The following is a 15,027-nucleotide window of genomic DNA, read 5'->3' as shown; positions in this document are numbered from 1 at the left end:
GAAATGTGGCAGCAGTGGACGAACCACTGTTTTGCAGCCATGGAACACAGCTGACCTATAAAAATATCTCTGGTCATATGAATGCATTGTAGAGAGTTTAAAATACTTATGTGATGTGAAGGGATGTGATCCTTGATGAGAGGATGACAATGTCTTTTTGTGAGGCTTAATGACATATCTCTGTTGAGATCAATGTGACTCAGATGTGCAAACATTGAAGTACTGCACTGCAGCTCTATCTATTCCCCTGGTTTTTGTGCTGAAAAATGCAGTGTGGACATTTTACACATCTATCTCAAAACTACCCATCATCTGCTCCTTGCTTCCAGACAGTTCATACAGCCATTATACATTAAAATATTAAATCACTGATAACTTTCTAAAGAAAAACTACTGGCATGATAAATGATACTTGATCTGATTAACAATTACTAACAGTCAATATCATGTCTGATAAAACACTAATTGTCCTTCTACTTGTTAGAACTTTCTTTCCATCATGAAATTACAATGAGACATTGTTTAAATGTACCTTACAGCTCTCTTGTTATAAGGAAGGAATCAATTGTCCCTGCTCCTTGAGTGTACCTGCCTGTGATACCTCTCTGCACTGCTAGCAGGCTGCAAGGAAAGCCTAGAGTAGAAACAGCCAGCAGTGCACCAGGAGCACTTACTTTTAGAAATTTGACATTCAGAAGGTTAAAGCAGCAAGTCTGGTTTGAAGAAAGTAGGTGCTTTGCCAGAATTGCCTCTGGGAAAATTTTTTATGGCATAGACACCTAGAGCATTTACTTGTCTGCTGGAAGAGAAAAATGGTGGTAGCCCAAGGGCTAAGGGAATTTCCTACTCATTCTTTCAATTGTTATTCAGGTTTCAACGTTACTGTATATCTTCCTAAAATGCTGTATAGGTTTTACAGCCCTGCTCTTAAATTTCAATTGAATGCAGGAACAAGCTGTGCAGTGTCAACACAAAAGCTTAATAAGATTGTATCTATCTCTGTCTCTTTAGATCCCTATATGAAGCCTATTGCTGGTTAAAATTAGCATATTATCCTTACTGGATCCTACTGTTGCTGACAAAGGATTCTGGTCTAAAACTTGTCTGAAGATTCTTGCACAACAACCTCCTTGTATACAGTAGATTTTGCTATCTCAGATTTCCAAATCCTCATTAAAAATCTCATAAAGACTTCAGTCAGCACATCCTTTCCAGGCTTTAGGAATACTGCTCATATTTCTGCAGGAAGACAAAAAGGAAAGAAGAAAGATGTTTAACCATGATATGTCCAGGTAATACTGTATTTTGATAAATCAGCATTTTCTCAATCTTTATGCTTTTTTCTTAAAGCTTAACTACATATCATGCAGAGTATTTACACAGCAAGGGCAGTGGTTAACCATTCAAATGCTGAATCTGTTACTGTCATATAATATATAAATATATAAAATCATGTATACTGGGACTTTATGGGAGACAAAGCAAGACACCACCCTTGCTCAATAAATCTATAACCTAAATTCAATGTGATCTACCAAGAACTAGTAACAAGCAGCAGAGACACAAATCAAACACAGCAGTTGTTTAATAGCATGTAAAATTTAAGCACATTCTTGTACTTTGGCATATTCTCTTTTATCTTTTGATAAAATACAAGAAAATAAAGATAAAATGCAGTAAATATGATCAACTACACAATACAGCATTTTCATAGAATATAGCAGAGTAAGAGAGAATGTTACACAAAATATTGTTACATGGGAAAAAACCCCACAGGGAATAAAAAATTTCCTTTTGAAAAAAGAGTTCCAGCTACCATATCAGCCAAAGAATTGTCAGGCCTGGCTCATGGGAACACCTACGAACTTACTCAGTCTCATTGACTTAGTATACTTTCTCTTCCATTTCAAAGAATATATGTAATTTCACATATCAAAAAGCAGTAATGCTGGTCCAAAAGGCAGTGAGATGTTTCCCATGCTGGGTTAATATCCTGGGATGCAGAGGAAGCCAGAAAGAACAATTCACACCAGTGGCAATGGTGTTATGCATACGCATTCAGTGCTGCTTTGCAGTTAGCACTTGGCTAAGTCTGTTGTATTAAAAATAACTCACTGATTAAAATGATTTCATTATTTTTAGGGTTCAGTTTAACACTTTAATATACAAAGCTTTGCAAAGTGATAACAAAATTCAGATCAGTTCCCTGCTGGGAGCAGGACCTGCTGACTTCAAAGTCAGCTAGTTTCCTGCATGAATTGTTTACTTACAAAACGTTTTCTCAATAAATATGTTAGAAGCAGCAAAACAGACCTCCCTTGTTTGCAAACTTAACTAAAGTGTTACCCTGTATCCACTGGGAGTTGTCTTCTAAGTGTTTGCACAAGGCTCAGGTAAGCTTCACTGCTCCATCAGCAGATTCTTTGTTCTCACTATAAATCCCTCTGCTACATGTGCTTTTCCAACAACTGCTTTTCCTGGAAAAGTGGATCTGGACACCTTTTGTGAGTGTAGAATGTAAATGAGTCTTTGACCTCCAAAGACCAATAGCTGGTGTGTGGTATCTTTACCTCCTCCTGTGGAAAGTTTCTCTCTGGACATTTTAATCAGTTATCACAATGGTGCCTTGGGATGAGTTGAAGTGGAATCAAGGCCTAGTCACTTGTCTTGGGAGCCAAAAGTCATAAAATGTCACCAGTCATATCACTCCTTTATGTACCTTTGGTACACATACAGACATAACTTTTTATCCATGCCACTTACATGGCCTTTCTATGCTCTATGGCTATTTTTGAAATAACAGTATTCCTACTGACTTCAGTTAAGATTTCCCCTCATGAGCAAGACATACCACTGGTTATAATAATGAGAAAATCCTGAAGAAGAAACAGGATGCTGTTAAAACATGAATTTGGTGATTACAAAGTTTGATTAACACAGAGAAGCCAAGTCTCACTCTTATGTTACAAACAGAAGGTTTCCTGTACTGCTTTACCAGTGTATTCCCATTCAACAGTGGACTATTTCTGGGATGTATTCTATGCCTAGTTTTACTGCTGATGTGGATATAGAAATATATATAAAGTTTTCATGTGCCATAGCTCACTGGAAATTATCTGTCAGCTCCAGATGTGGACAACTGTTGAATAAAAACAGATCATCAATTGATTTTTGCAAAGGCTGTGGAATGACAATTTGACAGTAATTTGGAGCACATCTTGAATGCACATGGCATGACTTTGAGACAGCAGCCTAGACAAAAAGGACACTGTCACCCAATGTCCTCTATCCCTTTCAATACAGATTAGTCTTTCTGCAGTTTTAAAATGCTACATGCCATTGGGCAGCCTCTGTGAATAATGATGGAGTTGGTGTTGTAATTTCTCTAGCTTGTTAAGGATGTGTTCACACATTTTCTGTCTGAAAGCTTGAGGATGGTCTATGTGAAGTGGAGAGAAATGTACCTCCAAACAGTGACAACTTCCATGTCCCTTAGGCACCTTTCACAGGAGAGAAGGGGATATGTTGGATCACCTGGAGGTATCCATGTCTCCCTGTGATTTATAAAATAAGCCCAGCAGACCAGACCAAACACAGAACTTTGACACTGTTAAATTTAAGAGCAATCTGTTCCAGCCTCTGTGAGCTGGCAGATGAGTGGACTGAGAGAAAAATTTTTCATATCCATCTAGGTTTTGCACTGATACAGAATTCAACCTCCACACAACATAAAAACAAAGGATAGGAACAATTTGGCCAAACACAGACCTCTGTACAGATGTCTCTTGCCTGCTTTCTCTTTACAGCTGACAATAGACAGAAATAGAAACTTTTACGTTCCTCTTCTTAGGCGACTGAATGCTAATAGAAGGGGTTAGATAATTTGTTAAATTAACCAATTAAATGGGTTAGATAAATGGTGTGTTCCAAGTATTTCCTCTTCACTTAATTTGAAAAGGAAGGATAGCATGAGAGGTACAAAACCTAAAATGAAAGCAATAATATAAATAAAATAAACTACAAAAATTTATTTTCATGCCTAACCTACTTTCTGACTCACCAAACTTATTCAAATTCTTGTTTCCAACTTTATTTTTTCAAACTTTGAGTTGGACACTCCCTGGGAAGGTGTTTATTGAAAGCACCTTTATAAATACTCTTGTAGCTTGCATCTGACTGTAGGATGGAGGTGAGGATAAATGATGCCAAAAGGCACTCTACATTGTTGTCACTGAAACCTGAAGGGTCTAGCTTCCTCTTCCATGGAAGCAGTGCCTTAAAATTTGGGGCTTGAATTATTATTTTGAAACAGTACAGTGGTGTCTGAGGCACATAAAACAAGTGTGTATACGTGCATTTCTGTATGTGTGCACACACATGTCTGCAGGTCTACAAATCACCTGGAAGCTGGTCATCCTGGCATGTCCCTTGTGGAAATCAGGGTTGTGTGGTGGCTTGTCTGCCACTGCAGTTAGCAACCAAAATGCATTCTATACTAAACTTATAGATTTCTATATTTGAAATTTATTATAAATGCATAGAATTTATATTAAAGCATTATACAAAAAGCACCTTACACAGCAACTATTTGCATATTTTCTGGATTTTTAGAATTATGTTCGACCACCTAGTAAAAGTCAGCAACTCTATTTTCTACTGCATCTGAACAATCCCAGGTACCATCTAACATGGAGCCTTGATGGAAACTTGAGGAGACCAGATGGGGTAACAGCAATTTTAGTGATTATTGCAGAAGCTCTGACTGGAAGGGGTGATTGGGAGAGAAAGCACTCGTGCACCAAATTAAATTATATGACATTTCCTTTGCAATACACCAGGTAGCAACCCAAGAGGCACCACAGTGTTCTGGAGTAAGTACTTGCTAAGATCAATTAAAAACAGGGCTGCCCTTATGGCATGCTAGGAACTCAAACACGACATTGAAAGCACAACCCAACTGGACTGGGGCTAGGGCAAGACACACTGCCTGGTTTTCTGTGAGAAACCAAGCCGGGGCTCATCCTGAGAGGGTGGCTCACAGCACCCACCTCACCATGGCCTTCATGTCTGCAGAGGTAACAAGGCACAAAGCAGAGTGGGCCTGAGTCACAAAGCACAACATCCAATAATTCAACAGCCTGGAGGGAAGGGATGCCCTCCAGAAGGACCCTGACACACTTGAGAGGTGGGCTGGTGTGAATCTCATGAAGTTCAACAAAGCAAAGTGTGAAGTCCTGCACCAGGATTGTGGCAATCCCTGACACACCTACATGTTGGGTGGAGAAGTGACTGAGAGCCACAGTGTGGAGAAAGACTTAGGTGTGATGGCTGATGAAAAACTCAACACAAGTCAGCAGTGTGCACTCATAGTCCAGAAAACCAATGAGTCCTGGGCTGCATCAAAAGCAGTGTGGCCAGCAGGGTCAGGGAGGTGATTTTCCACCTCTACTCTGCTCTGGTGAGATCCCACCTGTAGTACTGTGTACAATTATGGTGTGCCCAGCGTAAGGACGACAGGAAAGTTTTGAAGCAAGTCCAGACTAGAGCATCTCCCCTATAATTGCTGAGCAAGTTGGGGCTGTTCAGTCTGGAGAAGAGATGGTTTTGTGGAGACCTCATGGCAACCTTCCAGTGTCTGAAGGGGCTGACAGGGAAGCTGCTGGGATTCTGCACCTGTCCTTGTTGTGGTAGGAGAAGGAGTAATGGGTACAAACTGAAAGAGGGGAAATTTATGTTAGACAACAAGAACAAATTTTTAACTGTGAGAACGGTGAGACACGAACAGGTTGTTCAGAAAAGCCGTGGATGCCCCATCCCTGGCACTGCTCAAGGCCAGGCTGGATGGAGCTTTGAGCAACCTGTTCTAGTGCTTGGGGTCCCTGCGCATGGCAGTGGGGCTGGGGCTAGATGATCTTTAACGGCCCTTCCAACCCTTGCAATTCCAGCACTCCCCTATGCCACAGCAAACCCTACCCGCCGCTGCCCGCACGGGCCCGCCCCACGCCGGGGCTCGGGCAAGCGCAGCCGCCGGCCCCGCCCCCGCCGCGCCGCTTCCCCCGGTTCCCGCCCCCGCCGCCCTCCGTGCGCGCTGCTTCCGGCGGCGCCCGGCGCGGCGGCGGCTCCGACGGCCCGGGCAGCTCCGCCCTCCGGACGGGGTAGGGTGGCGGCGGTGGCGGCGGTGCTGCTGCCGGGCGGGCGCGGGGGGGCCGCAGCGCCGGGCCCTGCAGCAGCCCCGGTGCGGGGCCGGCCCTGCGCGGCGGGGGCGGGCGGCCGCGGGTGTGCGCTCCCCGTCCTCCCGCCCAGGGCCGGCTGCCGGGACCGGGCCGGGCCGGGCCGGTGCTGCTGTCGGGGAGGGGACGCGGAAGGCAGAGGCGGCACCGGGCAGTCCCGCCCGCACCTGCCCGGCGCTGTCCCTAGGCCTCGGCGGGAGCTGCGCCCCGGGGAAAGGAGCTGTTCCCCCGGGGAAGGGAGCGCGGGCACCCCAGGAGTGGGAAGGGGTAGGGATGGGATGGAGCTGGGAGGACGGGAGGAGCAGTGCCGGGATCAGACAAAGCGGGCAGGGCTGGCACGGGCTGTGCTCCTCTCCCCTGCGGGTCCGCCGCCGCTGCTCGGTCCCTGCGGTGTTCCACACTTACACGGCTTCACAACACGACAAGAAAGCAGGATAGGAGCTGAACTTTAGGATAGGAGCGATACTATTTTATTTCATTTTTTAGGTGTGTACTTTGGGGTGCTTCACTTCTTGTGGATTGTTATTTGCTACCAGTGCAGGCTGACAAATGGACATCAGTTGGATGTGAACGGACGTGATTAGGACGAGAGACTTAAGCTGTGCCAGGAGAGATTTAAGTTCGCCATGAGGAGGAATTTGTCCACCAAAGAGGTGGCTAGACACTGGAATGGGCTGCCCAGGGAGGTGGTGGAGTCACTGTCCTTGGAGCTGTTTAAGGAAACATGGCACTTAATGCAATGGTCTGGGTGGCACGGTGCTTTTAGGTCACAGGTTGAACTTGTTGATCTCAGAGGCCTTTTCCAACCCAATTGATTCATTAATTCTGTGACAGTGGGAGGTACCAACTGCATGGCCTAATACCTGCAATCCGTGCAGTGAGGAGGCAGCTGACCAACAAGTAAATGCTGTACAGAGTGCGCCTGCATGGAGAGGCCGTATGATATCTCAAGAGAAAAGTGAAAAGGCAAATAAGACAAGTGCACACAAATTTATTTTTAAAAGTAGTGTGGGGAATTTAATTTTTTTTCTTTTTTTTACATGAAGGGAAGAGTTTCACCACTGGAAGGGTTGTTGGTGAGAATGAAGTGGCATAATGCTGGTAACTTTAAACTGTCAATAGAAGGGGCTACATGATGATTTAGTCATGTTGAGAAACAATTTCTGTTGTCTGAGAAAGCCGCCTCCATAAGACACTTTGTATGTGTAAAAGGTGCCAAAGGAAGTTCTGTCTCCATTGTATCTCTGTGCTGAACCACATAATGAGTCTGGACCTAGCAGGAATGCAGTCACTGAAGTAACCAGAAATTCTTGGATTTTGCCTGTTTTGGTGCTCATGAAGACAATGTAAGATTTTAGATAGATAAAATTGCAGTATATTGCAATTTTTTTCAAACAGTAGAATTATTAGTTAGAAGTGTGTGTGAAGTGGCTTATTTTAGTGCCAGAATGTATTATGGGAAGAAATGCAGCAAATGGGGCTTGAGTTTAAAGTCTACTATAATAGCTTATTAATTTTTAATTAAGAATAGCTTCTAGTTTCTACAAGTTGAGTGTAGATGTTGGTATAATCTTGGTAATTAACAGCAAGAGATGCTAACCTGTGGTAAATGTACTCTGTTTTAGACTGTAATGTAAGGATCCAGTATTCCCTCTGTGCATTAGTGTACAAAGATAATTAAGAGATTTCCCATTTACTGTCTTTTATCTAAGACACACATATTAAATTGCGTTAATCTTTCTTCAGAGATCATATGAGCCCTTGTTTTTGTCATTTATACATTCTTTGAAATTTGTCAATGTTGCTGTTTCTTTTATAGTCAGATGAAGGAGAATTGCTCACTGCTCCCAAATGTGAGATTAGCAAAGCTGGTGTAAACAGGAATTATTACTTCACTGGCTTTAAAAATCAAACCTGGTGTATGCATGACTAGCATGTACAACATTTGCTTCCCTTGAAATAGTACAAACTCTCCTATCATGTGCTTTTCCAGGGATGGCTCAGGGATAAAATGTGCCATTTTTTTTCCCTAAATCTAGTATCTGTTACTTGTTATGTTTTCACAGAAATCCTTCATTTCACAGCCCTTTGAAATCTCAAGTGTGTACATCCCACCTTTTCTCAGCAGTCTGGTTGGTGAATAGCTCTGTACTGTTTCTGCTTGTATGGGATAAAATTATGGATATTGAGGAGTTGCATTTGCCAAGCTAACAAAAATGAGCAGGTAGAATCATAGAATATTCTGAGTTGGAAGGGACCCATCAGGATCATCGAGTCCAACTTCTGGCCCTGCCCAGGAGAGTCCAACAATGATATGACAGCATTGTCCAAATGCTTCTTGAACTCAGACAGGACTGGTGCTGTCACTGCTTCTCTGGAGAGCCTGCTCCAGTGCCCAGCCATCCTTTGAGTGAAAAACCTTCTCCTCATACCCACCTAAACCTGCCCTGACTCAGCTTCATGCTGTTTTTTCAAGTACAGGAGTCATTAACTGGATGGGTTGCTTCAAAGCTTGAAAATGGATTTGTATACAAAAACTCTCTGTAAAAAGAGGCAAAATAGACTGAAGAGATCTAGTGCTTTTGAATGCTTTAGCTTAATTAGTGCCTTTTCCCATGAGATCTGTACAGAATCTGTAAGATGTTTTACTTTGTCAAGGTTTTCTGTGCTTGGAAGAAGGAAACAGTGAATTACAGTCTTAGAAGCCTTTCTGTATGTAAAGCATGAAGAAAAGGGTTAGAAGAAGGGAGTTTGCCCATGTAATTGAAACAGTTATAAATGAAATAATAGTCTGGGTAGGAGATATTGTAAATAATGTGATGGACTCCAATGTATTTTGAAAGAAAATATTGCTTAAAAAAGTTTTATTCCTGGTCTAGTCCAAAGTGGTTTTCTGGAGTCCTGTCTGTAAAAGTAGAGATAACATTTTGGGAGTCCTTTGAGCTGGTCTGGCTTGGGGCCTGTGCAATCTTGCTCCCCCCTCAAGCCAGCACTCACCAAGATGGTTTGGGGACATCAGACTGAAAACTGGTTCTGGTGTTTCATAGCACTATTTCAGTCCATTTAATGGTACTGACAGGAAATTAAAAATATAAAAGAAACAAAAGATGTAGAAGGCTGCTGCTTGGGAGGAGGATAAAAAGACACACAAGAAACCTTTATTAGACTTTAGTTTAGCATAATTATACCTGTACAAAAAAAAAAAAGAAAATCATATACAACAGGCTAAAAACTCAGCCAGAGATCAGAAGGCATAGTTGCATGGGCCTAAGTGGATCTCTTTAAAATAATCAAGCAATTTGAGGGAAGGGGGAGCTTTTGACATAAACTTTGCATGTACATGAGCTCCAGAGCTGTTTATCGTGATGCTTTGCATAGACCCGAGTCTGCATTTTTTTTTTTTTTTTTTGCAAAGTTAAATCCTGTTAATTAGAAATCAGCTTGACTTCTGGTAGTTCCTGAAAAAAATCTCTGTGTATCATCTGGCCCTACTGATCTGTATTTAATGTAATTCTTTCACTGGCTTATTATCCTTTAACCTCTGAAGCAATTTTTCATTTGTCTTTTTAATTGCCGCACAATTCTTAATGCTTCTTTTAAAGTGCCAGAAGAAGAATTCCTATTTGTATTGTAGTCCTAGTGGTTATTTAATCCTTCTTTTACAGTGGTTTTGTCTTTCTTGTTATAAGCTGCTATATCTGATACTGTTTTTAACTCTTTAATTTGCCTCCACTTCTGTTGTTTAGACTAGTAAGTTTACATGAAAGCTTTCTGTTCTTACTTACTTACTTTTGACCTGTTGACTAATGCCAGCCAAAATTGATAAAGTTGTGTCAGTGTCAAGGATTTCAAATATTTACAGGTTTTATGAAATTGTTAAGTTGCTAGAGGGAGAATGACCCAAATTAACATTACTACTAATGGAAAATCTGCATCATGATTTCAGTTATTTCTTCTTGTAGGCCTGGCTTAAACTGGCCAGCTGGCTGACATGCAGCCCTGAACTGCTGGATGGTTTTGCTGCTCTTGGACAAGCTAAGATAAGGAGCACAGCTGGGTTTTACAGTGCCACAAGAACTGCAGGCTGTGGCCAGAGGAAGGCTGGAGTTTGCAGTGCAGATGTCAGGTTGTGTAGGTTGCATATGTGAGATAAGTGATTCCCACTGATCTTCAAGTATCACAGCTGAATGATTCTTAAAATTGAGATCTGTAATGCCATATTTTTCTTAATCAGTAAAATTTTGAGTTTGAAGGTGGTGTATATGCTGATCTAGCCATGACTTCAGGGCTTGGTAGCAGAACATTTGTTGAAGTTTAATGTCTGTTGGCATATTCTTTAAATAGGTCTTTCTTTTTAAGAGGGGGAAAATCCAGAAGGAGAATGTATTTGTAATCTTTACTTACATCTTACATCAAAGCATCTCTGCTTTGAAAAAATAAAATAATAACTGTTTTCAGTTTGGAGTTGTTTCTTTTTTCTTTTTCTTTCTTTTAAGGAGGAAAGGTTCAGGGTTGTGCTACTTTTTTTTCCCAGTGTCTTTTCTGAAAGGTGGCTTAGGTTGTTTGTGGGAAATGTGACATTATTGGTTCTTGGTGTTTCAGGGCAGCCTGAAGTAAATCTTGCATATTGTTTTATGCATTTCCTTCTGCACTGAGTATCAGGAGTAATTCATGTCCTTGACAGCTACATCAACATGTGAAACTAAACTAAAGGCCAAAATAGTAGAAGCAAGAAAGTGAGAATTGAGCACTTCATTAGTAAACTTTCTTTCTGTCATGAGTCAAATGGGCAAATAGTGAAGCTTCTCCTTATCTGTTACCACAAGTGCCTTCCTGCTGGAAATGTTCATGCCAAAGAGAGCTGTTTTGTACATCTCTGTGTGTTTGTGAGTATGGGAATGAGCAACTGACCTAAAAAACACACTGTAGATCTGTGTAGAGACTTTAAAAAGCTTCCATTTGTTTAGTAATTTACCATACTTTAAATGTATGCTCCCAAAAATGCTATATTAGGGTCTCACTTGTACCCACTGCAAACATTAAATACATGGTTTGTCTGCCTGGCAGTGTGAGGCATCATGTTTGTTGTTACTTGAGGTGTCTTCTGCAGTAGAGGGGTCACATTTCTTGGTTCAGAGATTACCACAGTGTGTATTCTGTGATAAACTGAGCGGCAACTCCCGCAGGGGCTGTTGAAGAAAACATTTATTCTATTTTGAGACATGCTTAGTCATCCCTGCTTGGCCTCTAACGGGTTACGGGCATTGCTCCTTATTCTCTCTTAGTAAAGCTGATGGACAAGTTAATGAGAAGGCCAGTTTGTGAGAAAGTTTGTGGACTCATAGCCTGAGTGTGTTGGGTAGTGCCAGTGGAAGTTGGAGAATACATGGCCCATTTTGTTGTGTGTTGGTAAAATTCACAGTTTACATCACGCAGGTATGGAGCAGCTGCTCAATATGGGACAAGCATATGTAAGAGGATCTTTATTAGTAGGGAATATGATACAGCCCTCCTGTGTCCTGTAGAGAACATTCAGCTATAAATGCTTCTTCACTGTTGTAAATAGAAAACTTTAGTAAAGTAGTTAAAGTAGCTTACCTGTAATTTAGCTTTTTCCAATTGCTAAACCTGCTTATTTGATTGTTTTACTTGTGTTGGTGTCATCTGTGTAAAACACATCAATATTCTTAATTAACAGTATATTTTGTGTTGGGTTTTTGAAGTATGCAGATCTAGTACATTTTGTGTTTAACTGAATTGCTACTTTAATGAAAATATTTTCTCTTGTCAGAATTAAAATGCTTTCTATGGGGACTTCTGCTTCTGATGCCAGGACTCTTTTGAAGACCTCATTTGTTGCATGGTTTAAAGGAAGATGATGTTGTTAGTGAATTCTGAGCATCCTTTGGGAGGCTGATGACCCTTCAGTTGTTGCTGTGTGCTGTCATGGACAGCTTCAAACGGTAAAATCAGTATTTCTGTGGCTCTGTTTCAGATTAGTGCTCTGATAGAGGAAGCAGTGGATTAAGTTTAGATTAACATCCCAAAAGCTCCTTCTTTTCACTCTTAAGACCATTTACTCTTCTTTTAAGAAAGTAAAACCATTCACAGTGGTTTTAAGAAGCTGTGTCTTCACAATGGGAAGGTGTATCTTCAGAAATGCTTTCACAGTTGTTTACAGCATGGGCCAAATTTCATTTCTTACTTGAATTCATTTCCCTGAGTCACTGCAATTTTCTTTTCTTGTAATAAATCCCTAAAGATAATGCTTATTTTGACCATTAGTTTTTTTGTTGCTTGAGGGCTGGTTTTGGCTGATATTTCTTCATATCTTCTCTTTTTTTTTAGCAAAAAATGAATGTCAAGTAAGGCAAAAAGTAAATGGGAAGCCACACTTAGTAGCTTCCAACTAAACAATTGTCTTACAATAAAATACAATAATTTATTAATATTTTAGTAGCAGTACTTTGTTTAAGACGATATTCAAAACTGCACAATTTGCTTTCTAAGAATCCTGTATCTGCTCACTGTGTTTATTCATTCTGTTTTATCAGCTCTTTTCCAAAACACCACAGGCAGTTAGTGCAACTTACAAAGGACTCCTGACTTTTTGCATCTTCCCAAGACCTATCTAGATGCCACCAGTGTTTCCCATGTTAACAGTCCTGAGCATGTTTTACTACATGTGCCTTCGGCGCCGGGCGAGGACAGCGACGAGAGGAGAGATGAACAGTCGGAGGGCCATTGAATCCAACACCCGCGCCTTGCCCATCAACGTCGAGATAGTTCAGTATGCCAAAGAAGTGCTGGATTTCAGCTCTCACTATGGCAGTGAGAACAGCATGTCCTATACCATGTGGAATTTAGCAGGGATTCCCAACGTGTACCCTAGTTCTGGTGACTTTACCCAGACTGCTGTCTTTCGAACTTACGGCACTTGGTGGGATCGCTGCCCGAGCGCTCGGCTGCCTTTCAAGAGGACTCCATCCACCTTCTGTAGCCAGGACTATGTGGAACTTGCTTTTGAAGAACCAGTTTATCCCACTGCAGTGCACATTCTGGAAACCTATCATCCTGGAGCTGTAGTCAGGATTTTGGCGTGCTCTGCAAATCCTTACTCACAAAATCCACCAGCTGAAGTAAGGTAATTTTTTTCTTCTTTATGCTTTCCTGTAAGATGTTAAGTGCTACAAATAGGACTGTTTAGTGAACTTTGCTTCCTAATATTTATCAGCTTTTAAAAATTTTCTTTATTTCTTCATGTTTTTAAAACTGTGGTGTCTTGTTTTGATAGCAGCTTCAGAGATGTAGACTTTTTTGGAATTAATATATGTCCTAATATCAACTTTAATTTGTGTAATGATAGTTTTGATGTTGGAATTTTTATGGGCGATAATTACTACATCTGTATGAAACACTACTTCTGTAGTGGTAGTTCTGAGCTCTTCCTTCAGCAGGAAGAGGAAATTGTGTAAAAGAGGTTGAGGATTCATGGCTGCTGTAACATCCTGCTTCAAGTAGCCATGGACTCTTTCTTCTCTGCATGCTTTAGATTGAATGTATAGTATAATTAGGCACTGTAACTATTCATATGGAAATGAAGCTGAAACCAGAAGCACAGAACAGTCAGACAAAAGGTGATACCATTTCTCTGATCTTTATTTTTGGTCTGGTCAAAGGGTGGTGAGCTCAACTTGTTTTTATACTCACTTCGTCTAAAAGAAGCTGATTTGATCCTGTTGGTTTTCCTTATATTAGGAAGTCTTGATGAAATTCCAATTGCAGGATTAGGAGTGTGGTAACCTGGGGAATGGTAAGATAGTAAAGAAAAACACTGTGTGTGAGGTGAGAAGCTCTTAGTGAGGAGGTGAGGAAATACAAATGGAAGGAGCAAGTGAACAGGTCAAACCATGTAGTGGGGAAAAACATTGGCAAAAGCTGTCAGTATATGCAGTTGAAGTATTCCATATCAAAAAGAGCTTAAATGATACCAAAGATATAAAGGAAGGGAGAGCTTATAGAAGAAATACTTAACAAAATGTGTCCTGTAAAGATTAGTATGTCAACAAATATGATATTGTTATGAAACACACACTTTGGTGGTATAAGCAGTGCTAGCATGGATGTTGGGTGATTTTTTTACTGACTTACCTTTTACAGATGCCACTAAAAAGTATATTTTTAGGTCTAACTTATTATCCCTTGCTTTCTAATACTGGGCCATTGACGATCATTCAAAAACCCTTGGAAAATCAGGTGTCATGGTTTATATTCAAAATTCCCAGTCAATGTATTTTGTATGCCTCTGTCATCTGCTGTGGCTAAGTGCAGTTGCTTGTTTTACAGATCTCATGAGAATATGATATGTTGTATAGCTCTAAAGTAAACATCTGAATTCAAGGAACAGTGATAGGTCAAAGTAATAATAATAGGCCACCTAACTTTAGCAGTATGAGTGCTTTTGGCACTGTAATACAGTACTTATTTCCAGAATGGTATGTGGTGAAGGCAGCTTTAGACTTTCAAATTCAGAACCTAATGTGAAATGACTTCTGGGCAATTATTCTGTGAACTTCCATTTCCCTTTTTTATTTTGTGATGTAGATCTTATTTCTTTATGGTGAAGCACAGGTTGGAGGAAAGTTCGCAAATAGTTAACTGAAGGACCTGTTTAATTAGGTACACAAAAAAAGAGAAATAGAAAATTGTACAGAGAGCTAAAGGGAGATGGAAGTGAAAATACTAATATAAAACTTTGGAGTATGGGCTTTATGGCTTCTCTTGAGGTGTGGTCAGA

General features: G+C 40.9%; 1 protein-coding gene across 2 annotated transcripts in view; it reads left to right on the top strand.

Moving 5' to 3' along the window:
• Window positions 1-6,015: 6,015 nt before the first annotated feature.
• Window positions 6,016-15,027, top strand: part of FBXL4 (F-box and leucine rich repeat protein 4) — a 57,464-nt gene continuing 48,452 nt past the window's right edge. The window contains exons 1-3 of one of the 2 annotated variants that reach the window (XM_005483984.4): window positions 6,016-6,155; window positions 12,022-12,193; window positions 12,785-13,374. In XM_005483984.4, the coding sequence (XP_005484041.1) occupies window positions 12,866-13,374 (509 nt within the window). In that variant the 5' untranslated portion in view covers window positions 6,016-6,155; window positions 12,022-12,193; window positions 12,785-12,865. Of the gene's footprint in view, window positions 6,156-7,639; window positions 8,363-12,021; window positions 12,194-12,784; window positions 13,375-15,027 lie in introns of those variants that run through there. The other variant, XM_074538546.1, reaches the window with a different exon arrangement.

The sequence above is a fragment of the Zonotrichia albicollis genome, chromosome 3 (genome assembly GCF_047830755.1).
Source record: "Zonotrichia albicollis isolate bZonAlb1 chromosome 3, bZonAlb1.hap1, whole genome shotgun sequence".
Lineage (NCBI taxonomy): Eukaryota > Metazoa > Chordata > Aves > Passeriformes > Passerellidae > Zonotrichia > Zonotrichia albicollis.
This window is presented reverse-complemented; position numbering and strand designations above follow the sequence as displayed.